General features: G+C 39.1%; 3 protein-coding genes across 6 annotated transcripts in view; 1 reads left to right on the top strand and 2 right to left on the bottom strand.

The window, feature by feature from the left end:
- LOC114665322 (zinc finger protein ZFP2-like) overlaps positions 1-27,446 on the bottom strand; it is a 439,810-nt gene that overhangs the window by 118,967 nt on the left and 293,397 nt on the right. Inside the window, exon 4 of one of the 4 annotated variants that reach the window (XM_051925311.1) lies at positions 7,954-8,280. The exons of 2 other annotated variants lie outside the window; for them this stretch is intronic. In XM_051925311.1, the coding sequence (XP_051781271.1) occupies positions 7,954-8,280 (327 nt within the window). The remainder of the gene's footprint in view (positions 1-7,953; positions 8,281-27,446) is intronic. One more of the 4 variants, XM_051925316.1, reaches the window with a different exon arrangement.
- Positions 1-27,446, bottom strand: part of LOC114642351 (zinc finger protein OZF-like) — a 449,463-nt gene that overhangs the window by 220,006 nt on the left and 202,011 nt on the right. The gene's annotated exons all lie outside the window — the stretch shown is intronic.
- LOC114665359 (gastrula zinc finger protein XlCGF57.1-like) overlaps positions 18,267-27,446 on the top strand; it is a 54,067-nt gene continuing 44,887 nt past the window's right edge. The window contains exon 1 of the mRNA XM_028819892.2: positions 18,267-18,395. The gene's annotated coding sequence lies outside the window, so the exon portion shown is untranslated. The remainder of the gene's footprint in view (positions 18,396-27,446) is intronic.

The raw sequence follows: 27,446 nt of genomic DNA, 5'->3' as shown, positions 1-27,446 counted from the left end.
TACGTTTTTCTGTGGTACCTGTTTCTTTTTTTCCCACAAACGTCGGGTATCTTTGTAAGACGCTCGTATAAAGTTTTACTTTTGCCTCAGAGCTCAAGTCACCGCGTTCGAGTATGAATTTCATTTATTTATTCAGGTCCATTTCCGTAGCGTTCCGCCGCATTGTAGCCTTTTGTTTTTGAGGGACTAGACACATCTGTTGTGTGTATTCATATTTATCCTCTCAAACCTGTTAAACTAGTAATGAAAGGAATGGCTGTGCTTATGATGATGATTTTTAATTTTTTGCTTAGCTCATTTCTATAACATAGGAGTCTTTTGACAAAGGAAAACTTTATTAATACACTTGTGCATTTAAACGGAGCTTTATAAGAAAGCAGGTTCCACACCTTATCCCAGTTTTGTACGTGCATTTAAAAACACTCACTCTTACACTAGCACAAAATGTTGATATTTTCTGTCTACTCAAAAACTAAAATTATTTCTATTAACGAGGGATAATTAGAAAACATTTTACTATTTTTAATTAAAAAGTTAAAAAACAGAAAAGCCCAATTATGATTTTTGTTTTGTCATGGGAGGGTCCTAGGGTGACACTTTTCCCCTTTATACTCTTTCTTACGTAGACCTTAACACATATTCTTACCAAAATAGTTCATCACTTCCCAATTCCTGTAACTTTAGACAGAGCTCCAAAACAGGCAAGACAAAAAGAAAAGTATTATAGTTCAAATACACAGGGCCATAAAACAAAAGAAAAATAAAGTGTGAACACCACACAACCTGGTATAGCTAGATGTTTCATTTTTTTCCAGGTGACCCATTTTTTGTGTTGTTTGAGGTATCAGCCATAAGTCAAGATCTTTCTTTTATACTGATTTGATAAAGCTAATCTAGGTATGATGTGGTCATCCTGTCTCCAAGACAACTTTACCTTTATTACATTTAAATTTCTTGTCTCTGAAAATTCATTCATAGCTCATACGCTTCTGCTCTTACAGCCAGGAGGCTATAGTGCGGTGTGTTTGTATAACTAGAGGTAAGGGTTGTAAGAAGCGCTCTTCTGCACATCCAAGGTTCATTGAACTAAAATCATGTTTTTAAAATCATCAGCTTTAGCTCATGCTAGTGACCTCATAAATGGGAGCCAACAGCTCAGCACGCTTGTATAGCTCACAAAATAGCAGAGCTAATTACTCTTTCTGCTTAAACTAAATTATCAAATATTCAGGTAATTCTTAATTAAACACTAAAGCATTAGTGAACAAAATACATTTTCAGTAGCCAAGTAAAATGACCAGTTGCTTTAACATGAAAATAAAGTCTCTTTAGAAAATAAAGCATCTAAAAGCATCTTTGTAAAGGTCCAATTTTAAAACATTATAAGAAAAATCCTTGTTTCCAAAAGAGTTCTGCCCATTTTTTCCAACAGTTTTCTTGACTGATCTTTGGAATCATCAGGGCCTTTCTGATCACATCCACCCAAACATAGCATATAACTTAATTTCTGTACTGTACTCATTTTAAATGATAATAGCCGGTATAAAGTCCCTAAAGGAACTGGAGACATCTGATATCTTCTATCACATATATTTTTTTTTTGCAAGCCCAAGTAAAGATTCTGCTCACAACACAAATGTATGGTTATTTTTTCTGATATGGCCAAATCTTTGTCAGACTAATCATGAAAAAATAAATAAAAATCAGATTTTATTCTCATTACAGTTTGACATATGTTATTATACCTACTTAACTTTTATCGACATTTATCTTCTCTATATTTATTTTTCTAGTATCAAAATGTAGTTTAAGTTAATTTGTTTTGGGTTCAATAGATGTATTTTTCATATTTTCGATTCTTGTTTTCTTTTTTTCACATCTTCGCGCCCCGCCTCACAGTTTGAGAGCCACTGTTGTAGGTTTATTTGTAAAACACTCTGTGGCACTTCAACCTAAATTAGATTCCCTCGGTTATTCAGCTGTCCATCGGTGTTTCATTTTTGTTATAAATTGTATTTAGTCTCTTTATTTACTAAACATTTTATATGATGATTAGAAAACCGTTATCTTGTTCAGGCTTTAATTTAAATCAGCATTTTCATCAACAGGTTATAACCACTTTGGTACTCAGGGTGCTTTGTATAATACAAAGTTTTAGAAATTCTGTTAACGCTTGGTAAGAGCCTTCCATTTTACATCACTTATGAGGCCCTGAAAAATAAGAATGGTTATAATATGTTATATGAGCCTATACACTACAGGGCTGACGATTAGGCTTATTGTGGACACGTTAGGCAAATCAGGAAGGAAAATGTTTTAGTGATATAGTTACATAATATCTATTATAGGTATTAACACAAGGATTAAAATTTTACTAAAACTGTGAGGTTTATTCTTTCTTTTAGGTAGTCCAGGTTACATAGGACAGTTATCCTTGAAAACTGCTTTTCCCCTCTGTTTGTGAAAAAGCGCCCTTTGTTTTAGTAGCATTCAGGGTGAAGGGGATGTAAGTTTGAACTGGGAGTCCAAGAGTCAACAATTGTCTGCAATCTTCTTGAATACGAGTCAAAGGACCAGGGTTTGTGCGGTGATCACAGTGAAGGGCAGAGTTAAGCTAGACATTATTATTATTTCAAAATGAAACATTGACTCACCCATATCACAAATATAAGATAGTAAAAACTAAAATTTACAAATACTAAGTCGCAGAGGAGATTAAAAAACATATTAAGACCGGATCAACAAGGGATCACCCCAAAGCTCACAGCACACTACAACTGAACCTACGTGTTCTGCGGTATATTATTAGCTAAACGGTCATCTGTTTAGACCGCTCCTCAGGGTTGCAAAGAGTTGGGGAAAACATTATTTAACATCTGTGAGTATGATGCTAATTAACATTAGCCTGCTATTGTTAGGACCTTATCCGACACTAAAAGTTGGGCTTGTGTTCCTCCAGATTCAGGAAGAACATGAAAAAGTGAAGTTATAAAGGAGTTATTACAATTTGAAAAACTGTCATAAGGTATAAAAAAACATTGATATGGAGACAAAACCAGCATGAAAAGAAACCTTTTTGAAATAATAAGCTTTTTTTGACGTGTGCAGTCTGGAATAGTCTGAAGATGTCTCAAAGAGTTAATTTTTAAATAAAACATAATAAAAATATTAAAACTGAATAAAACACAGAAGTAGCCTTTAATGATATCCATTAGTGTTAAGTATTATCAAGCACTGGGTTCTGTTTATAAGATTTATTTAATTTAGTTATAAGCAAAATGATTGGCTGCATTTTTCTTTGAAATGAACCATAGTTTGATACAGCTTTAAGAATTAGAATGCAAGACGAACCAATACACTTAATAACAAGGTACTCAAATGTTCGGTACTCAAATGTGGCACTTGGTGCCACGGCCCACCTGCCAAGTTGTTTTGCCTGCCTAAGGAAAAGTCATCCCTGATGGAGGATCGTAGGAATCGTGGGAGAGAGGGGTCCTTTCATCGGATTGGCTGGCCCAGCACTGTTTCAGCTGTGGAATGGCCAAATGGGGGAGGCAGCTTGAAGGATGAGGTCTCCAGGACTCTATACAAAAACAAATCTTATTATGGGATATATCATCTACTGTTAAATTCTACTCTGTACTTCTAAAATTTATATATTTTTTTTTTTTTCTTACTATATTGAGAAATTGTTCTGTGTACTGTACTGTATTGTATTGTATTGACCCCCTTCTTTTGACACCCACTGCACGCCCAATCTACCTGGAAAGGGGTCTCTCTTTGAACTGCCTTTCCCAAGGTTTCTTCCATTTTTCCCTACTAGGTTTTTTTGGGAGTTTTTCCTCGTCTTCTTAGAGAGTCAAGGCTGGGGGGCTGTCAAGAGGCAGGGCCTGTTAAAGCCCATTGCGGCACTTCCTGTGTGATTTTGGGCTATACAAAAATAAACTGTATTGTATTGTATTGTAACAAATGTTGCTGTTTCAATAGGGATATGTTGGATCTCTGTTTTAACCTTTTTGATCAGAAACCCTGGACAGGGACATATACCACATCTATTGAAAATGAACAGTGCCGACATGCTAACTAAATAGATATAATCTAAGATATTTTAGAATATGGACCTCTACGCTAACTCCATGATTCTGACAAACTAAAGGGTTTCCACTTAATTGTCAAACTTTCTGCAGGGCTGTGGATCTTGTAATGGAGAGTGTAAAAGATTCTATAATCTTTACTCTGTAAAGGTCAATATGGCAGAGATGTAGCGCCTGTGTCCACAGTGATAACCAATCCTAGGACATGATGTTCAAAATTCACCTAGGGTTTTTCAGTAGAGATGGAACAAGTGCGGCGTGTGTTCTGTATTCTCTTTTTTGTATTAACTATACACAATGACCAGACTCCCGAGACCTTAGGCTTTTTCATGCAGAAGTACATTTCACAGACCTGAATAAGAGACATCCATCACAATGCTCTTGACACAAAGGAGGACCAATCAGGCGGGTGGGGTGGGAGTCTCTTTTCAAAGAGTCTTTTTAAATAAGTGTGCTGTTCCTGTTTCAAGCTGAATAACACTGGTTTTGATAAAGTACTGAGACTCAGCCTCGTGTTTTGGGGTGCAAGACAGGGACTTACAGTGCGACCCTAATCTTTTAGGATTTGCTTCTGTGTCGCTTCACTGTAGCGCTATGAGCCTATTGTTACCCTGCCCCGGCAACGGACAAACAATCTTCAACAGACGCTGCAATCGCACTTTGGGACACACCTTAGTGTGTCGTTCCCGTTGGGTGGGGAGGGTCTCAAGAGTTCAGAAACCTCACAATATGAAGAAGGATGACTCGGCTCCTGATTAATAATTGTGTTGCCCACAACATGCTTCCACATTTAGACAATGTTCACGTTGAATTCCTCCCACCCAACTACACAGCACAGCTTCAGCCATTGGATTTGGGCATCATTTGCACCCTGAAAGTGTTTTATTGCAAGGAAATGCTAAGAAAAATTATCGTCAGCATAACTTGTAGGTAGGATTTGATTAATATTAACACCAAAGAAGCTATGGAAATGATTGCAAATGCCTGGACGCAAATTAAAGAAAGGACTATAGTAACAAATACAGAATCTCATTACAACAAAATTTTTGTTACAAAATATTTTTAGGCCCCTAGGAGTTCATTGTAACGGAATGTTACCTGTATATTCTTACCATGAATTGATAATATAATGACAGAGGTTGAGTCTGCCCAAAATACATTCTTTCAGGCTGTGTGTGTGTGTGTGTGTGTGTGTGTGTGTGTGTTCCTCCTAGCATTTAAAAGCAAATATTGGAACTGTGTCATCTGACCACAGAGTTTAATGATACTTCAGCCAAATTTTTGTTGGAAAAGTATGCATGAAGATGTTTGGGATTATACAAGCTACATGTTGGACTGCTCCAGTACCATTACGTTCATGGGAGCAGTAAACCATGGACTTTATTACTGATATGCCTTCCTCCAAGGGTTTTAATACAATTTTTCTGGAGGTAGATTGAGTTTTGAAATGTGTGCATCTTATTCCCTTCTGCAAATCACCTGGCAGGTGTCTTTCTATAGGGTGGTCAAGATCTAATTATGCAATTTTCATTACACTATAACTTTAAGTTTATTACATAGAAAAATCAATCGAAAAATCCAAAACCATCGAGAAGTGTGCGAACTGACGACATGAAAAATCGTCTTTGCGCTAAACTGGAATCGTCCCTGCATAAATCAAAGTCACCCAGATGATCTGGATCTGCATAATTAGATCTGGACCACCCTGTAGAAAAGACTGATAGTATCTATGGTTTTATATATCAAGGTATATCAAACCGTGGTCTTCCATTTATTTCTCGCTTCTAGAAACTATTCTGTCAGAGATTTGATTGTTCTATAAAACTTTAAATGTTTGGTTATCAGCCAGAAGCTAATGGGCAAATGTAAAGAATTAACAGAGGCCTACAGAAACACTTGTGCTGTTTGATTGGTCCTAATCAAGATGACTGGGTTGATTTTCTACCCATTGCTGACTCTGATAGGAATATACCAGTTCACTCTGCTCCTACAATGTCACCATTTGAGTGCCTGTATGGTTGTCATTCTAGATTCATTGAGTCACCTTCCTCTCCACTTTTACATCTGTTTTTAAATAATTACATATTTAACAGTTTTGTGAAAAGTTGAATTTGGCTCAAAAACTTTTTGAAAAGCTCTTGGCCAAATGATTTTCTGATTGCAAATATAAGGCTACTCCTATCGTTAAAGTTGGGCAAAAGGTACGGCTAGAGACCCAAGACATCAGTCTACATAGTGACACTTTTTAAACTGATACAGCACCAGAATAGTATTTATTTTGAGAAGCTTTTAATTCTGATGTTTTCCTTCACTCCATGTAGTTTTTTTGGTGGATGGACTGTTCGTCTAAATCAGTTGTTTTGAATTTTCGCAGTTTGCCTTATCTATTCTAAAAAAAAGTAATAATTCCTAACACTAAATGCCTTTACTGGGTGGCATACAGTCACGTAGGCTGTACTAACTGAACGGACTTCCTATAGTTAAAGTTTGTTTTTGCATTATTTGTCGAGTTCTGATATCACCTACACCCTATTCTGAGTTTAGGCCATGTTTTGTACTATAACACCCCCACCCCACGCCCCCAATCACTGTATTTTTGTTATTTTGATAAGTCGTTTTACCCTTCCGTCAATCACATAATTTGTGGACATTTTGTGGCTGCTGACGTGGCTTAGCTCCATCACATGATGTCATCTTGCCTCCTTATTTAAGATGGTGGCATGGTGTCCTCACTCTTCTAGCTTTGTCATTATTGGCCATGTTCTTCATATTTGATTTTCATTGACAGATACTGTTCTGTTCCATTTATGTTAATCAGTTTGAAACGGCTTTGTTTTCCTGTCTGTTTTAACTCATTATGTGATTAATCATTTGTAAAATGTTTAATTAGATCATAACTGTGAATTTATTAGAGCCACCACTCAGTGAACAGTGCTACAAAATAAAAATTACCAGAACTGAACCAACATTTTTCTATTGCTCTAAAATGTATGAATTTCAAAAAGATTTCAAGTACTGTACCAACTTGTATTTTCAAAAACTTCAAAAATAAAAAAGCCACCACATCACAAAGATCAGCCCCTTTTCATATGGTACAACTGGATTGACAGTAACCAGGAAATCGCTAAAAGCATCAAAATCCTTTAAAACTAATTTCATAGAATGTTTCACACGTTTTAGATGAAATCCTGCTTTAATTAACAATTTTGTTTGTTTAACTCAGTAAAGTTCAGTGAGCCAATTTTCTTCACATTCACAAAGTCTTTGCAATTTCAGAATATATAATGATAAATGTGAACAGGACTGGTTTATCCATTCACAGGTTTTGCTCTCCACTGATGCACAGAGATTCTTGCACACAGGCAGACGTGAAACACTTTCATTCAGAGAGGTCTAAATTGTGCAAATTTATTGAACAATCAAATGGCTGACATGTCTACTCCACAATACTACATATGGAGAAAGTAAAAAAGCAATACATTATTGTTTGAAAGGGTTTCTTTAAAGAAAGCTAGAAACAAACAGATTTTACTTTTCTTTGACTTCTTTTTAATTTGTCTAAAATCTATTAAAAGGTTTTCTTCATAATAAAGACATTAAGCTAATGATTATTATTAAAAAGAGATACAACCCAAACCAAGGAAATTGTGAACTGATAGTGTTAGGTGAAAAAACTGCAAGAACAACTCAGCCAGGCCTCCTCATTCCAATCCACAGGATTAAATTGTTTCTGTTCCTTATACTTTAAAAATGAAACCCGTATTTTTTTTAAAAAAGCCTTTGTTTCTAAGCAGAATGAAAATGCAAGAAAGCACCCTTCAGGTAAATCATAACTGCCTTATTTTATTTTAGCACATACCTTCTCCAGTTTGACTTGGACACAATTTCTTCTCGGGCCTCACTGTGTTAGTCTTCGAGGATTCTGACGGCTTGTGGGCTTTACTGTCCTTCAAGGAGCAGCGTCTGCCCAAACTGGAGCCCAATCTGTTTAAGTCTTCATCTGGGCCCATATATTGAGGATTACAGTCTTTCACCTTGATACGGTTTATAATTTTGCGGGATCTCTGAATGTTAGTACTACCCTTTCTTTTGTTCCTCTTTTCAGAGACATCATCTTCACGTTGATATTCTTTCTGTAAACTCTTCTGGCCAGCTGGATACATTTTTGGCATTTTCTTCTTTTTCTCTGTAAAGAACACAGGGTTTAATTAATTCAGAAGTGCAATACAAATGTAACACATTTAAGTCCCATTTTTCTATGTCCTCATCAGTTAAGAAAGAAGCCAAGTCAAGTTATTCACCGAGACCACATGGACAGAGTAAGTAATCAATCTTCATACCAGGTGACCAGATATGAAACAGTCTCAGGGAGTGTGTCATGCCTTTACGACACACCATTATGACTCGGCACCATCTGTTGATATTAGGGATGTTATGATATTAGAACTTTAGTATGTGATATACTAATATAACACAATTTTACAATGCTGGACACCCTTTGATACCACAGCAAACACAGAAATCCTATCCATCCCCCCCTACCCCCCCCCCCTTAAAGAAGTACTGGTATTCATAAATCTCAAAATATAATGCAAGCCTTGAAATGTAATGTGGGGCAGGGATGGAGATCCCCAGTGCAATAGCACAAGGTAGGGTTTACAAACTTGGTGGGAGTTTCAGCATAGAGTTTATAAAGAATGATATATCATGAACTGTCTGATTTATCTTAGCATGTGCACATTTCCAATCATTCTCGGAGAGTAGTTGAAAAACACTGCTTAAAAATCATAATAAATATTAAAATTCAAAACATTATACTGCTGAATTACTGAATTCCAAGATTATTCAGGATACTTTCATTGAAATAAAAATTCTTAAGATGTTTTTGTAACAACATGGTTTTAAAGTCTAGTTAATCACAAACCCATTCTGTTTGAATTGCAACACTTGCTATTGCAAGATTTAAATTTGCATCATTAGCTAGTTAAAAAAATATTACTAAAGAGCAATATTTAACAGAATAGTCAAATTAATTTAAAAAAATCAAATGTCACAAGTTTGTCTTGCTTTAATTTTCTAAATCTGCCCCTTCCTTTTACCAGCTTTGAAGCTTCCACTGTGAAATCAAACTTGTCAGTAAAATATTTATCCTTTACTTCAGAACTCCTGTTAAGCAGCATTTATTTAACTGCTTTAGATGTTTCTTACAAAAGTAATGACACCTTGTTATTGTTTGTGCTTGTGTATAAATCCAGGATTAGAAAATGACTTGTCGTCACACATGTGTGACTAGGGATCACCTGCAGAGATTTGTTCAGGACCAGTGTGCTATTGGTAACCCTAAAAGTGGGGGGACCAGAGTAAAAGCGGCTTATTATTGACCTTCATGAATATTCAAATTAAATGAAAGTGGGTCTTGTGCAGAAGATGGATGCCAGTCCTGACAGTTCACCTAAGAGTGGCACAAAGAGGTGACCCACACAGCCCACCTCACCATCGTGGTCCAGTGCAAAACAAAAAATTATTGGGGTATAGGAAGAAAACCAGAGTACCTGTACAGGGCAGGAGCCAGCTATAGACCATCATAGGGTACACTCACATTCAAGACCACAACCACACCAAGACAAGTTAGATTTGCCAGGCCACTAAACCTGAGCACCTTTAAAGAAGTGAAGAAAATAAGAATAAAAGAGCAGACATGGAAACTGCATAGAGACTTAAAAAACAGGCTGAGATTCAAATTCATTCTGACAGAACTATAAGGCGGTAACACAAAGTTGCCCGAGGGACTCCTCACCGCACTTTCAATGTCCGGCCGGTCACCAACCCCGCAACTGTCAGAACTGAGCGCCGCGGAGTGACAAGAGAAACAAAGGCAAAAATCAAAGCGTCTTACGTGTGGAATGGCCGTCTGCTCGATGTCTGCGATTCGGGAAGGAAACGACAAAAGAACATTCAGAGGGGAATGAACAGGCGCCAGCGGTGTGACAGGGTGCTACGAACTAAAATTTGAGATTCAGCCACGTGAAGTGAACTGCTGATACGAATGACTGCAATGGCACGCGGGTGGCCACAGGAGGATTCACTCGAGCAAAGTTCGGCGGAGGGCAAACTAACACGAACTCGCCGCGCGCGGTGATTCTAATAAAGCGAATGAAAACTCACACGTCCATAAAGCGCATCTCCAAAGTACTTACTGTCTGCCTGTTGCCGATAAGATTCTTTCTGAACTCGATCACACTTGTGACAGTGTTTCACAAAGCGAGACGGTGGCAGTGTGGCTTCAGGAGCCGTCGCATTGGATGACGTTAGCCAGTCTCCAATGTCAGGTCACGTGCCAGTTGAGCGCCAATACGCTGTAGCTGGAGAGAGGCTGGGTGGCTCACTGACCTGCTGCCTTATATGAGCCTATTAAACCAAAATTGTCATCGGAGAAGCTGCGTTTGTCTGGGGCTGCCACTGGGCCGTCTGTTTTTGTGATCATGAACTGAGTTTTTTTTTTTTTTAATTACAGTAAGATTTCCTGTAAATAGTTCTTGTAAAATTTAATGAAGTTCTTCGTGTATTTTTTGTTTTTCAATGCAGTAATATATATATATATATATATATATATATATATATATATATATATATATATATATATATATATATACAGTGGTGTGAAAAACTATTTGCCCCCTTCCTGATTTCTTATTCTTTTGCATGTTTGTCACACAAAATGTTTCTGATCATCAAACATATTTAACCATTAGTCAAATATAACACAAGTAAACACAAAATGCAGTTTTTAAATGATGGTATTTATTATTTAGGGAGAAAAAAAATCCAAACCTACATGGCCCTGTGTGAAAAAGTAATTGCCCCCTTGTTAAAAAATAACCTAACTGTGGTGTATCACACCTGAGTTCAATTTCCGTAGCCACCCCCAGGCCTGATTACTGCCACACCTGTTTCAATCAAGAAATCACTTAAATAGGAGCTGCCTGACACAGAGAAGTAGACCAAAAGCACCTCAAAAGCTAGACATCATGCCAAGATCCAAAGAAATTCAGGAACAAATGAGAACAGAAGTAATTGAGATCTATCAGTCTGGTAAAGGTTATAAAGCCATTTCTAAAGCTTTGGGACTCCAGCGAACCACAGTGAGAGCCATTATCCACAAATGGCAAAAACATGGAACAGTGGTGAACCTTCCCAGGAGTGGCCTGCAGACCAAAATTACCCCAAGAGTGCAGAGACGACTCATCTGAGAGGTCACAAAAGACCCCAGGACAACGTCTAAAGAACTGTAGGCCTCACTTGCCTCAATTAAGGTCATTGTTCACGACTCCACCATAAGAAAGAGACTGGGCAAAAACGGCCTGCATGGCAGATTCCCAAGACGCAAACCACTGTTAAGCAAAAAGAACATTAGGGCTCGTCTCAATTTTGCTAAGAAACATCTCAATGATTGCCAAGACTTTTGGGAAAATACCTTGTGGACTGATGAGTCAAAAGTTGAACTTTTTGGAAGGCAAATGTCCCGTTACATCTGGCGTAAAAGGAACACAGCATTTCAGAAAAAGAACATCATACCAACAGTAAAATATGGTGGTGGTAGTGTGATGGTCTGGGGTTGTTTTGCTGCTTCAGGACCTGGAAGGCTTGCTGTGATAGATGGAACCATGAATTCTACTGTCTACCAAAAAATCCTGAAGGAGAATGTCCGGCCATCTGTTCGTCAACTCAAGCTGAAGCGATCTTGGGTGCTGCAACAGGACAATGACCCAAAACACACCAGCAAATCCACCTCTGAATGGCTGAAGAAAAACAAAATGAAGACTTTGGAGTGGCCTAGTCAAAGTCCTGACCTGAATCCAATTGAGATGCTATGGCATGACCTTAAAAAGGTGGTTCATGCTAGAAAACCCTCAAATAAAGCTGAATTACAACAATTTTGCAAAGATGAGTGGGCCAAAATTCCTCCAGAGCGCTGTAAAAGACTCATTGCAAGTTATCGCAAACGCTTGATTGCAGTTATTGCTGCTAAGGGTGGCCCAACCAGTTATTAGGTTCAGGGGGCAATTACTTTTTCACACAGGGCCATGTAGGTTTGGATTTTTTTTTCTCCCTAAATAATAAAAACCACCATTTACAAACTGCATTTTGTGTTTACTTGTGTTATATTTGACTAATGGTTAAATGTGTTTGATGATCAGAAACATTTTGTGTGACAAACATGCAAAAGAATAAGAAATCAGGAAGGGGGCAAATAGTTTTTCACACCACTGTATATATATATATATGCCCAGCAAAATACCTGCACTTCGCAGCGGTGAAGTACTGCTTCAAAATTTTAAATAATAAACTGAGGGAAAATATACCAATAATTATTTGTTAAGGATCTCTTTGTATACTGTATCACGTTGTCAGTTCACCCCTCCGATTTTAATATGACCAAGCTGTGCGCTGAGCTTACTCTTAAGCATGCAATGTATAGTTGGCCATGTAAAAAGCAATCTTGCCTCAAATCAATGCCAACCTTTTGTAGGATCTGTCCCTGAGACTTATTAATTATTGTGAAGCAGAGCCTTACTGGAAATTGGAGGCGTTTGAATTGAAATGGGAGATCAGAGGGTATAACGGGGATGCGAGGAATAAAAACTCTCTCCCCTAAGCCACCGCCAGTAAAAATAGTTGCCTCAATTAGGTTCTTTTGCAAACATGTGACCTGAAGTCTCGTGCCATTACAAAGTTTCGGTTTGCAGTAAGTTTCTCAGTAACATTATTGGTGCCCCAACCTTCAAAATTAGATTATGCTCAGGAGTGCCTGGAGGATTCAGAGTGTGGACCGAGCCGCAGGCTATGGACTTATATATGTACGTAAGTAGGATTCAGTTAGCGTTGGGAACCCGCATACCAAATTTCTTGAAGATGGGCCCATTAAGTAACAAAGACCGTTGGAAAGTTCAATATGGCGGCCGACAGTGGTGTCATACCACCGAAATAAGTACGTACATCGGTTTTGGTTAGCGCAGGGAAGCCGCCAACCAAATTTTGTGAAGATGGGGCCATAAGTAAGAAAGTTTAACATGGCGGACGTTGTCAACCTTTATGACCATTACATGTAGAATTTTGAAATGCAACCTGCTTAACTTTAGTAAGTAAGCTCTAAGGAATGAGCCTGACAAATTTCAGCATTCTACCTACACGGGAAGTTGGAGAGTTAGTGATGAGTGAGTCAGTGAGGGCTTTGCCTTTTATTAGTATAGATGTATATGTGTGTGTATACTGTATATGTGTGTGTGTGGGGGTGTGTATGTGTATATTGTGTATATTGTGAAAAACTATTTGCCCCCTTCCTGATTTCTTATTCTTTTGCATGTTTGTCACACAAAATGTTTCTGATCATCAAACACATTTAACCATTAGTCAAATATAACACAAGTAAACACAAAATGCAGTTTTTAAATGATGGTTTTTATTATTTAGGGAGAAAAAAAATCCAAACCTACATGGCCCTGTGTGAAAAAGTAATTGCCCCCTTGCTAAAAAATAACCTAACTGTGGTGTATCACACCCGAGTTCAATTTCCGTAGCCACCCCCAGGCCTGATTACTGCCACACCTGTTTCAATCAAGAAATCACTTAAATAGGAGCTGCCTGACACAGAGAAGTAGACCAAAAGCACCTCAAAAGCTAGACATCATGCCAAGATCCAAAGAAATTCAGGAACAAATGAGAACAGAAGTAATTGAGATCTATCAGTCTGGTAAAGGTTATAAAGCCATTTCTAAAGCTTTGGGACTCCAGCGAACCACAGTGAGAGCCATTATCCACAAATGGCAAAAACATGGAACAGTGGTGAACCTTCCCAGGAGTGGCCGGCCGACCAAAATTACCCCAAGAGCGCAGAGACGACTCATCCAAGAGGTCACAAAAGACCCCAGGACAACGTCTAAAGAACTGCAGGCCTCACTTGCCTCAATTAAGGTCAGTGTTCACGACTCCACCATAAGAAAGAGACTGGGCAAAATGGCCTGCATGGCAGATTTCCAAGACGCAAACCACTGTTAAGCAAAAAGAACATTAGGGCTCGTCTCAATTTTGCTAAGAAACATCTCAATGATTCCCAAGACTTTTGGGAAAATACCTTGTGGACTGATGAGTCAAAAGTTGAACTTTTTGGAAGGCAAATGTCCCGTTACATCTGGCGTAATAGGAACACAGCATTTCAGAAAAAGAACATCATACCAGCAGTAAAATATGGTGGTGGCAGTGTGATGGTCTGGGGTTGTTTTGCTGCTTCAGGACCTGGAAGGCTTGCTGTGATAGATGGAACCATGAATTCTACTGTCTACCAAAAAATCCTGAAGGAGAATGTCCGGCCATCTGTTCGTCAACTCAAGCTGAAGCGATCTTGGGTGCTGCAACAGGACAATGACCCAAAACACACCAGCAAATCCACCTCTGAATGGCTGAAGAAAAACAAAATGAAGACTTTGGAGTGGCCTAGTCAAAGTCCTGACCTGAATCCAATTGAGATGCTATGGCATGACCTTAAAAAGGCGGTTCATGCTAGAAAACCCTCAAATAAAGCTGAATTACAACAATTTTGCAAAGATGAGTGGGCCAAAATTCCTCCAGAGCGCTGTAAAAGACTCATTGCAAGTTATCGCAAACGCTTGATTGCAGTTATTGCTGCTAAGGGTGGCCCAAACAGTTATTAGGTTCAGGGGGCAATTACTTTTTCACACAGGGCCATGTAGGTTTGGATTTTTTTTTCTCCCTAAATAATAAAAACCACCATTTACAAACTGCATTTTGTGTTTACTTGTGTTATATTTGACTAATGGTTAAATGTGTTTGATGATCAGAAACATTTTGTGTTACAAACATGCAAAAGAATAAGAAATCAGGAAGGGGGCAAATAGTTTTTCACACCACTGTATATATATATCTATATCTGTACCCGGCCATGCATTGCTGTGGCTCAGTCTGGTTAAATGGAAAAGAAAGAAAAGAGAAAGCGCACGTTTCTAATATGTTTAATTTCACAATGCTTGTGGGTATACAATATTTTTTTGTTGTTCCATTGTCTGTGCAGAATGTTAGACTGAATAATATTGTTAAGTTCGTAGACGTCTTTGTTTTTGGCCGCAAGAATCGGTCGTTCACTCAGCCAATCGTGATTCTTATAATTGGTGTGAATATGGGGAAATACTTTTTCAACCAATTCTTCTTTTGACGTCACTAAATTGCAGAAGTTATGAGGCAATGAAATTTGTCTTGAGGTCAGATCAACCAGCACCTTTCCGTTCCCAATTTCCAGATTTCTCCAACCCCATTATTGACAGTTTGCATTATTTGATCGTAAATGCCTATTTGCTGAAGCGTTAGCTTAGGAATATTTGATTGCACATACGACAAAAGATCACCCGTGTTGTAATTTTGTTCACGACGCAATTCTACATCGAACGAAGCAGTAGCAGATCGATTCGGTGATGGCATTCCCAATTGATTGAGAACTTTGTTCGCGATTTCTAAGCACAAATCTTCAATCATTATCAAAGCTTAGTTGTAGATTTCTGCTGTGAAATCCATGTTTATATTTGAATTTTACTTGCGTATTCGACGGAAAATATCTTCAGCCATGTGTGATTTATATTTCTCCCATAACTGTGTTGGAGATGAAGGAGAGCAGGCGGTCAATATGATTGCAAACAATGCACGAATTTGATTTGGATGTGACGTGTTGCACGCGTCATTAATGTATACATCCCAGTGTCGGTCGTTCTCCAATAAATTCAGAGCTTGACATGTACTTCGGAAAGTGGCATGTGTAATTGCTGGAAAGACATTGGACCGGGCACCTTTACCAACAGCATGTGAACAGAGAAGCATTCATCTTGATGCACGGTGTACAGTCTGCCTATCGTAGTTTCTTTGAATATGCCAGGTTGTCCGTTTACTTGCTCTCCTCGTTTGCATTGTTCAAATGATTTTCTACTCGCATTCCATGTGTCATACATAGGCACTTCTGAATACAGCAGTGTTTTCGCAAACGCATCATTTTGACATAACGTAAAGAAAGCAGTTAACGTTGTAGCTGGTGGATGAGAGGAAAAAGGAAAATGACTGTGTTTTGTGAGAAAATGTATCAAACATGCATGGCCCTCATTGTTCAGTTACAACATACAATTCTTGTTCTATATTTTATATATTCTTTAAGCAACTGGTTTGGAGCAAAAACCTGCAGCCACTGCGGCCCTCCAGGACCGTGATTGAAGACCCCTGATATAGAGAATCAAGCGAATAAAATTACTCCCATTACATAAGACAAACCTCATTATGCCCCAATCAGCAAGAATCATTTCGACACAGTGACTATTGAAATAAAGACGGAACCCAGTACTGAAGTATTGGTTAATGCCCGAGTCACCTCACGTATAGATTACTGTAATGCTATTCTATCTGGCATCCCACAAAAACGTATCCATTGCTTACAACTTCTTCAAAATTCTGCTGCCAGGATAATAACCTGCTGTTCTAAATCCACTGAACATATTACACCTCTTCTGTCTCAACTTCACTGGCTCCCTGTTAACTACAGAATACAATACTAAATACCGCTCTGAACATTTAAAGCTCCCCACTACCTCACTGATCTCCTCCAGACTGACACTCCTCTCGCTCACTCAGATCCTCAGCTCGATTTTCTGTACTATTTTCTACACATCAGACTCAGTGCTCTGGGAGCTCGAGCGTCTCTCATTGTGCTCCTCAACTCGGGAATTCTCTTCCATCTCATATATGTCTGCTCAATTCAATAATACATTTTAAAACTACCATCAAAACTTCTCTTTTCAAACTGGCATTTGTGACCAATTGTGAATTTTGTACTGTTACTGCCAGTTATCTTTGTTTGTTTGCTAATTATTGCTTTTTGATTTATCATTCACTTGTTTTAATTTTACTAATGTTATTTATTTTTATTGTAAGGTGACCTTGAGTGCTAAGAAAGGCGCCTATTAAATTAAGATGTATTGTTGTTATTATTATTATTATTATTAATTATTGAGACAAAAACTTGACCAACGTCTTAAAGTCAAAATAGTAAGACTGCAGCTGGCAGTCTGGTCTTTCTTTTAACAGTGAAATGATACACTCAATGACAAAAATAAACAATTTTATTGTATACAAATTAGCTTAATAATTTCTGAAAACATTTCACTCATTCCTCTCTAAATCTGTCTCTCTCTCTTACGCACACACACACACACAATGTAGTTACTTAAATATATACATTATAGGATCTAAAATCCTTGAAACAGAAATGTCTTACATAACTTTTTCCGTGTGTTGCCACTCTGTAATTTGAGAGCATTCAGTCTGGCAATATGGTGCAGCCTTAGTTTGTGGAAGACAGACACAACTAAAGGCATGAGGATATAATGATGGCTGTCAATTTTAAACTGTGTTTCCTCGATGTGCTCCTTGAGAATAAACACATCATCTGAACCAATCTCAGTCTGAACAAACTGATTGATCAAAGATACACTGACAGCTTGTCCTAATGTTGACTGTCTGATAACACGCTCAGCTACTTTGACCACCTTGACTGGACCCTTAGAAGGAATCATCAAACCTCCTTTGTTTTTTAATGTGAGCGAGTGGTAACTGTGATCATATGATGCTGGTACAGCATCTGTTACCAAACTAGCATGGCACACATTGCAGGACAGCTTTCTCAAAATCCCGTCTAAAGGCTACCTCCCACTGCTTCCTGACGTGGATTTCTTTGGGAAACTTTCAAAGTTTGAGAAATGTTAACAGCTAACAACAATCTACATAGTTAGTGACTAAATACGTTTAGCCAAAACGTTGTTTGGAGGCTCACTTGAGGACATAAATGCATAGCTTTGCTAGCTTAGCCTGGTGTAGCCAAAGTTAAGATTATAAAATGGGATTTTCTAATGGCCAAATATAACCAAAACAATTGCTCAGCCTTACCTATGAAATGTAATCCCCCGGTATCTGGTTTGGAGCGTACAGCGGTTTGTACAATCCCAAGCAACACATGCGTGAGGCATCTTTATCCATTACTTCACTGTGCCACTCGCAATATGGCGGCGACGATGACGTACGAATCTGTTGGTCAGGCGGCGTCTAGTAATTCTATGGCTATGGTTGGATGACGTCATCCAACGCGACAGCAACTGTAGCCACGCTGCTACTGTCTCGCTTTGTGAAACACTACGGACGCAAGACTGTTGCTGAGTGAACGAGTTCAGAAACAATCCCATCGTCAAGAGGCAGGCAGTAAGTGCTCTGTATTTTGGGAATGCATTTTGTGGATGTGTGGAATCGCCGCGTTCGTTTTCGTTAGCCTCCCGCCGAACTTTGCTTGAATGAATCCTACTGTGGCCACTGTTTCTGTTCATTGGTATCTGCGGTTCACGTAACGTGGCTGACTCCCAAATTTTAAATCGTACTACCCAGTCACACCGCTATTCATTCCTTTCCGTGTGTTCCTTTTGTCGATTCCTTCTCGAATCGCAGACACCGGGGAGTAGGCCTACGGTGCTTTGATTTTTGCCTTTTGACACTCCGCGGCCAATACTATCCACCTGCAGAGCCACAGCACCATACTTCACCGCAGTTTTTGACCCGCGGTTGTATTCCCAAAAGTGACGTCTCCGTCGTTTCAGGACTGACTTAGTAAAATTACTTTTAGAAGGTTTCGGCAGGTCTCGGCAAAGCCCGGAAAGTAACGTCGGGTCAAAGACCCGTTTAGAAACCAAATAATACGCATCATTGTGAAGTTTCTGCCATCACGTCGTGCCATACATCAAACTAAACAATACGGATCGTTTCTGTGAAATACACTATTAACATTTACGTTGTGTTCGGGTCAGTAGGAACCATTTAACATATTGACAAAATTAAAATCATCAAGATCTCTGTTAATTGAAAATAGCTTTTCGTTTACATTCATGAAACGAAGTATACAATATAATTGCAATGTTTACACCACATTAGAGTTTAGTAAAACGTTAATAATAAAAGTGATTCCGTTTTATTAAATGTACTATGCATGTGTGCAATATTGTTCTAAACCAATTTAGAATAAATATTTAAGCAAATGTAATATTTTTAAACATGTATGTGAAGAAAATGGCAATACATATTCTACACTGAATTATGCAGTATATTAATTGCCTTATATAGAACTGCTCTAGTATTTGTCACTTATTATTATAAAATGGGCCATCAAAAGAAAAAAAAGGAAAAATTCTAATAACACAATTTATTTATATAGAACCCTGCCCAAAATTCAAAAAGAACAACAGGACCTATATAACATTGGCTACAAATAATATTTTCACTAAATAAAGATAAACACAGGATATATAAAATATTCAAATAGAATTAAAGACAATAATGCAGACTAAAATGCAACATATAATACTACAAAAAAATCTTAAGCAAATAACATAAATTGTGATAAAAATTCAAACCCTGAGTACCTGAACAGATAGAGGGGGTAAACTAAAAGGAGGGGCAGAATGTCAGGTCTGTTTAATGTCCTCCTAAACAAATTAATGGAGTCAGCTGATGTCATTAATGTCGGGAGGTCATTCCACAGTCAGGGCGCTATATACAGCTGAAGGCCCGGCTGTCACCCACAGAGTGCAGGTTAGTGGGGGGGAACAGAATGAGAGGACCTTAGTGGGCAGGTCAAGAACAGAATTTGATATTCAATCCTGTAAGACACAGGGAGCAGTGAAGTAGTAGTGACTTACAATAATCAATGTAGGATGTGATAAAACGGGGACAAGCTTCTCAGCATTAGAAAAGGAGAGGAAGGAGCAAACATAAGAAATGTGACACAGGTGGAAGTTTCTTAATGTGGCTTACATGGTGAAATAAGAAAAGGAGGAATCAAAGTAACACCGAGATTCTTTGCAGTAAAAGAAGGTCTGATGAGATCATCACCAAGAATGGCTGAAGCGTTGCTTGTTTTCTTAAGTTACACTTTAGTGCCACTTTGCAGGAGTTCAGTTGTGTTGTAATTTCATTTTAAAGAGTTTTGCTCTATTCAGGTTTTAATTTTACTTTAATTTCAATGAGGCAAGTTGTGAGCTGAGAAAGCTGTGATGAAGTGTCACTTTTAACATTGAAATAGATCTAAGCATCATCTGCATAAAAATGATAACCCAGACAAAAGCTATGAATAACTTGCTCAAGGGGAAGCACAGAGATACAGAAGAGCAGAGGATGTCATTTCATTAACAAAGGGAAATTAAGGCATTTGGGTTACCCTGGACATGACATAAGCTGCATGGCCACAACGCCATATGCAATAACTTTTACACAAACTGGGACAGCAGCTCCTCAATTGGAAGGTAACAATGCTTAGCACAATAAGGAAAAATAAGCCAGAGCTCTCATCTCAACTGCTGGCCACACAGAACAGGCCAATGAAGACCTTCACGTTTGTCTAAACAAATGACACATCCTTGGTGCACAATGTGATCTGCACTGGGATAGGAGATGCCATGGCCAGAAATGATAATGGACTCCTACAAAAAGAGGAGTGGAGAATTTAGACAAAACATTACGCTGGATGCTGGCCACACGCAATTTTTTCAACATATTGAACATCTCTGGGGAAAAAAATACTTTTGTCATCTCAACAAGCTTGAACCGAGACTGGAACTGGGAGAAGGAGTCAGAGCCTTCTTGAGGAGCAGAGTAAACCACTGGTGACACCTCGCATGCTACTAGGACGACATGTGCCAAAGACCCCAGCATGTACAGCCATTGTGTTGATTCAACAGTCCAATCCACAGGGGAACCAATGATGGCACCAGTAGTGTGTGTGTATAGTGAGTGTGTTTGTGTGTCTCACTGTGTGAACTGTACAGTTATTACAGTATTGTGTAGAAAATGAAAATATTCAGTTCTGCTTTATAAACAAATAGAATGTGATCTGAGGGTAAAGAGTAAACAGGTTATTTTTTATTTTTTATACATTGTTTGTTAAAATAAAGTGGCCATCTGATTTAAAAAAAAAAAAAGTCCCTCAATAGTACATACGTAGCAAAAATGTAATCATAAGTTGAGGTTCAACTCAATTATTTTTCATGCTTCTCAAAGAAAAATTAAAATACAATGTTTGTAAACTACTGCATTTGTGAAGTGTGAGGGGAAATCCAAAACTATCATTGAGTGTATTTCAGTAATGTGTGTAGTGACTTCTAAAACCACAATATTACATTAAAATATACTGCTCAAAAAATTAAAGGAACACTTTTTAATGAGAGTATAGCATCAAGTCAGAGACACTTGTGGTCTATTGATCTGGTCAGTGAAGTAGCAGAGGGGCTTGTTCATCAGTTTCAGTTGCTTTGGTGCACTAGAGGGGGGCTCAACAATGAGATGACACCCAAAACAGGAATGAATGGTTTAACAGGTGGAGGGAGCCCACTGACATTTTTCCCTCCTCATCTGTTTTGTCACTCGTTTTGCATTTGGCTACAGTCAGTGTCACTACTGAGGTGATACCTGGACCTACAGAGGTTACACAGGTTGTCCAATTTTTCCAGGATAGAACATCAATACGTGTCATTGCCAGAAGGTTTGCTGCGTCTCCCAGCACAGTCTCAAGGGCATTGAGGAGATTCCAAGAGACAGGCAGTTACTGTAGGAGAGCTGGGCAGGGCCAGAGAAGGTCTTTAACCCATCAGCAGGTCTGGAGGAACAGGATGAGCACTGGCAGGGTCTACAAAATGACCTCCAGCAGGCAGGCCACTGGTGTGAATGTCTCTGACCTCTGACAAAAAGAAACAGACTTTATGAGGGTGGCCTGAGGGCCCGACATCCTTTAGTGAGCCCTGTGGAGCTTGATTGGCATTTGCCATAGAATACCAGAATTGGCAGGTCCACCACTGGTGGGCACCCAGTGCTTTTCACAGATGAGGGCAGGTTCACCCTAAGCACATGTGACAGACGTGAAGTGGTCTGGAGAAGCCATGGAAAACGTTATGCTGCCTGTGACGTCGTTCAGCTGACAGGTTTTGTGGTGGATTAGTGATGGTCAGGGGAGGCATATCCATGAAGGGACACACAGACCTCTACAGGCTGGACAGCAGCACTTTGACTGCCATTAGGTATCGGAATGAAATCCTTGGACCCATTGTCAGATCCTGTGTTGCTTATGTCATGTCCAGGGCAACACTCATGCCTTAATTTATGTTATAACTAGCAAAATACCCGCGCTTCGCAGGGGCGAAGTACTGCCTTAAAATTGTTATTAAGAAGAAAAGTAAACATTTTTAAACTGAGGGAAAATATACAAATAATTATTTGTTAAGGATCTCTTTGTATACCACGTTGTCAGTTCGGCCCTTCAGTTGTAATATGACCAAGCTGTGCGCTGAGCTTACTCTTGAGCATGCAACATACAGTTGGCCATGTGAAAAGCCATCTTGCCTCAAATCAATGCCAACCTTTTGTAAGGTTTGTCCCTGAGATTTAATTGTCATTTCGAAGCAGAGCCTTACTGGAAATTGGAGGCGTTTGAATTGAAATGGGAGATCAGAGGGTATAATGGGGATGCGAGGAATAAAAACTCTCTCCCCTGAGCCACTGCCAGTAAAAATAGTGGCCTCAATTAGGTTCTTTTGCAGACACCTGACCTGAAGTCTTGTGCCGTTACAAAGTTTCGGTGGCTGTATGCAAATCCATAATCAGCTTTTTTGAGCCAAACCTGTTGTTTTCATTTGAGTCGCTTTTTATTATTGGGATCGTACCTAGAAACAGAAGCTCTATTAACTTGTAGATCTACGCGCGAATATTTAGCAGCAGTGTCTCTATTAACTTGTGGATTTGCCTGCGAGTATTTAGCGGCAGTGTCTCTATGAACTTGTGGATTTGCCTGCGAGTATTTAGTGGCAGCATCTCTATGAACTTGTGGATTTGCCTGTGAGTATTTAGCGACAGCCTGTCTATTAACTTGTGGATTTTTCTGCGCCATCCTTTTTCCTGGCTTCGCCAAGGAAGCAGCCTTTTTATTTAATCCACGGGTTCTCCGTTGTTTCATTGTTCATTTATTACAATTGTTATAGTTCTCTTTGTATACCACGTTGTCAGTTCAGCACTCCGGTTGGAATATAACCAAGCCGTGCAAGGTTACTGTTGAGAATGCAACGTATAGTTGTACAGGAGAAAAGCAATCTTGCCTCAAATCAATGGCAATCTTTTGTAGGTCTATGAACTTAATTTATGCCTGTATGCGTCAGTCGCTTCATATTCTTTTCCTATCTTATCAATTGTCTAATGTGTTTTTTGAACAGGTTTGATTCATCGAAGTGATCACTCGTACTGCGTTCAGTCAGTTCACGTGAGCCGCTCTCTTGTGTGATGTTGTGATGTCCATGGCTTTATTTAATGTTAGCTAAGACCCGGCACTTAAAAGTTTCTCGCTACAGCAATTTTAACTCCTTTACAAAGTTATCCAAAGTCTCGTTTATACCCTCGTGTCTTCTCATTAAACTTGTATGTCGCGAATATGGTATTGCAAACAGCAGCGGGAGCGTTTCTATAAACTTAATTTAAACTTACGGTTTACACCATGTTTTGTTTCCGCAGTAGCTGCACTAATGAATATGCTTGTATGCGTCACTCGCTTGCTTCTTATTGTTTCGCTGCCTTCTCAATTGTGTAATGAATGTTCTCTTCAGCGCTCTTTGGGGCTCTTCCTTGTTTTGTACGTACTGCGTTCACAGTCAGTTCACGTGATTACGTGGGAGGTGTGATGACGCCATACGCGACTCCGCCTCCCACGGCCATCGAGCTGCACTCCATTACAGTATATGGACAAAAAAGAGGTTCCAGTTATGACCATTACGCGTAGAATTTCGAAATAAAACCTGCCTAACTTTTGTAAGTAAGCTGTAAGGAATGAGGTTGCCAAATTTCAGCCTTCCACCTACACGGGAAGTTGGAGAATTAGTGATGAGTGAGTGAGTGACTGAGTGAGTGAGTGAGTGAGTCAGTCAGTGAGTCAGTGAGGGCTTTGCCTTTTATTAGTATAGATCCATCCATCCATCCATTTTCCAACCCGCTGAATCCGAACACAGGGTCACGGGGGGTCTGCTGGAGCCAATCCCAGCCAACACAGGGCACAAGGCAGGAACCAATCCCGGGCAGGGTGCCAACCCACCGCAGGACACACACAAACACACCCACACACCAAGCACACACTAGGGCCAATTTAGAAACGCCAATCCACCTAACCTGCATGTCTTTGGACTGTGGGAGGAAACCGGAGCGCCCGGAGGAAACCCACGCAGACACGGGGAGAACATGCAAACTCCACGCAGGGAGGACCTGGGAAGCGAACCCAGGTCTCCAGATCTCCCAACTGCGAGGCAGCAGCGCTACCCACTGCGCCACCGTGCCGCCCTATTAGTATAGATAATTAAGTTATCTTAATTTTATATTAATATAATCTTATATCACAGCTCCAGCTGATTCAAAACTCAACTGCAAGAGTCATGACACGGACCACCCACAGCGAGCACATCCCAGCCATCCTGCTGCACCTTCACTGCCCCCTGTGTCTTACAGGACTGAATATCAACTTCTGTTATTGACCTGCCACTAAGGTCCTCTCATTCTGTGTCCCCCACTAACCTGCACTCTGTGGGTGACAGCAGGGCCTTCAGCTGTATATAGCGCTCTGACTGTGGAATGACCTCCCAAAATTAATGACATCAGCTGACTCCATTCATTTGTTTTTAACTCATTTGTTTAGAAAGACATTAAACAGACCTGACATTCTGTCCCTTCTTTCAGTTTACCCCCTCTGTCTGTCCAGGTACTCAGGGTTTGAATTTTTATTACAATTTATGTTATTTGTTCAAGATTTTTTTGCAGTATTATGTTATATTTTAGTCTGCATTATTGTCTTTTATTCTATTTGAATGTTTTGTATATCCTGTATTTATCTTTATTTAGTGAAGATATTATTTGTAGCCAATGTTGTATAGGTCCTGTTGTTCTTTCTGAATTTTGGGCAGGGTGCTGTATAAATAAATTGTGTTCTAATTAGTATTTTTATTTTTTTTCTTTTGATGGCCCATTGTTTATAATAATAAGTGACAAAAACTAGAGCAGTTCTATATAAGGCAATTAATATATTGCATAATTTAGTGTGGAATATGGATTGCCGTTTTCTTCACATACATGTTTAAAAATATTAGATTGGCTTAAATGTTTATTCTAAATTGGTTTAGAACAATATTGCACACATGCATAGTACATTTAAAAAAACGTAATCATTTTTATTATTAACGTTTTACTTAACTCTAACGTGGTGTAGACATTATAATTATATTGTATAGTTTGTTTCATGAATGTAAATGAATAACTATTTTCAATTAACACAGATCTCGATGATTTTAATTTTGCCGACATGTTAAATGGCTCCCACAGACCCGAACACAACGTAAATGTTAATACAGTAATCCCTCCTCCATCGCGGGGGTTGCGTTCCAGAACCCACCGCGAAAGGTGAAAACCCGCGAAGTAGAAACCATATGTTTATATGGTTATTTTTATATTGTCATGCTTGGGTCACAGATTTGCACAGAAACACAGGAGGTTGTAGAGAGACAGGAACGTTATTCAAACACTGCAAACAAACATTTGTCTCTTTTTCAAAAGTTTAAACTGTGCTCCATGACAAGACAGAGATGACAGTTCCGTCTCACAATTAAAAGAATGCAAACATATCTTTCTCTTCAAAGGAGTGTGCGTCAGGAGCAGATAATGTCAGAGAGAGATTGAGAAAAGCAAACAAATCAATAGGGCTGTTTGGCTTTTAAGTATGCAAAGCACCGCGGAACAAAGCTGTTGAAGGTGGCAGCTCACACCCCCTCCGTCAGGATCAGAGAGAGAGAGAGAGAGAGAGACAGATAAAATAATCAATACATGCCCTTCATGCTTTTAAGTATGCGAAGCACCGTGCAGCATGTCGCTTCACGAAGCAGCTGCACAGAAGGGAGAAACGTGAAGATAATCTTTCAGCATTTTTAGATGAGCGTCCGTATCTTCTAGGTGTGTGAACAGCCCCCCTTGCTCAATCCCCCTACGTCAGGATCAGAGAATGTCAGCGCAAGAGGGACAGAGAGAAAAGTAAGCTGGGTAGCCTCTCAGCCATCTGCCAATAGCGTCCCTTGTATGAAATCAACTGGGCAAACCAACTGAGGAAGCATGTACCAGAAATTAAAAGACCCATTGTCCGCAGAAATCCGCGCACCAGCAAAAAATCTGCGATATATATTTTAATATGCCTACATATAAAATCCGCGATAGAGTGAAGCCGCGAAAGGTGAAGCGCGATATAGCGAGGGATTACTGTAGTGTATTTCACAGAAACGATCCTTATAGTTTGATATATGACACGAGGTGATGGCAGAAACCCTCTAAACTTCACAATAATGCATATTATTTGGTTTCTAAATGGGTGTTTGACCCAATGTTACTTTCCAAGCTTTGCCGAGACCTACTGAAACCTTCCAAAAGTAATTTTATGAAGTCAGTCCTGAAATGAAGGTGACGCCACTTCCGGGTCTAAAACTGTGGTGACGTATGGTGCTGTGGCTCTGCAGGTGGATGCTGTTCCTCCGCGGTGTCCAGTTCAATGACAGTCGCAGAGGTGGTGAGCGGCCGGCCATTAAAAGAATAGTGAGGAGTCAGATTAGTAAAAATGAAAAACAAACTGGAGTCCATGACCGTGGAGAAGAGTCTTAGAGAATACGAGCTGTGAACAACAGTATCTGTATTTACACACACGGCCTCAAGCCTGCTTAACCCAATGCCGACATTTACATGCATTGCTTGAGTAGACACTTACATGTGTCTTTTTTCCCATTTAACTTGGATCAAATATGACAAACTCCCATGTTTCAGTGCTAAAGCCAAACCAGTAATGTCTGTTAGTGAGTATTAGAGAAGTTAACTCTTTTAGGGCTAATTTTTTTTTTTTTTCTCCCAGGGCTGAATGTTTTTCCAGAAACTAACTTTTTTAAAAAAAGAACAAAAACAATTGTTTAACATATCAAAACAACAAAAAAATATTTATTTTAGACTAATATAACTGTTTTGCATTTTGTATGAGCCTGCATACTATATAATTTAACATATTATTATTTCACATACTGTACATGTTACAAAGCAAAGTCCTGCACAGTCTGATGTCGCTCAAAGCAGCCAATTGCATGCATTGCCACGTTGCACTGCTTACAATACGTGTTGCACTGGTGCCTCTTTTTCAGTTGTCTATTGCTGCACACAACACAG

This window comes from Erpetoichthys calabaricus, chromosome 1 (genome assembly GCF_900747795.2).
Source record: "Erpetoichthys calabaricus chromosome 1, fErpCal1.3, whole genome shotgun sequence".
Classification (NCBI taxonomy): Eukaryota; Metazoa; Chordata; class Cladistia; order Polypteriformes; family Polypteridae; genus Erpetoichthys; species Erpetoichthys calabaricus.
The sequence above is the reverse complement of the archived record's forward strand: the minus strand, read 5'-3'. Positions and strand labels throughout refer to the sequence as shown.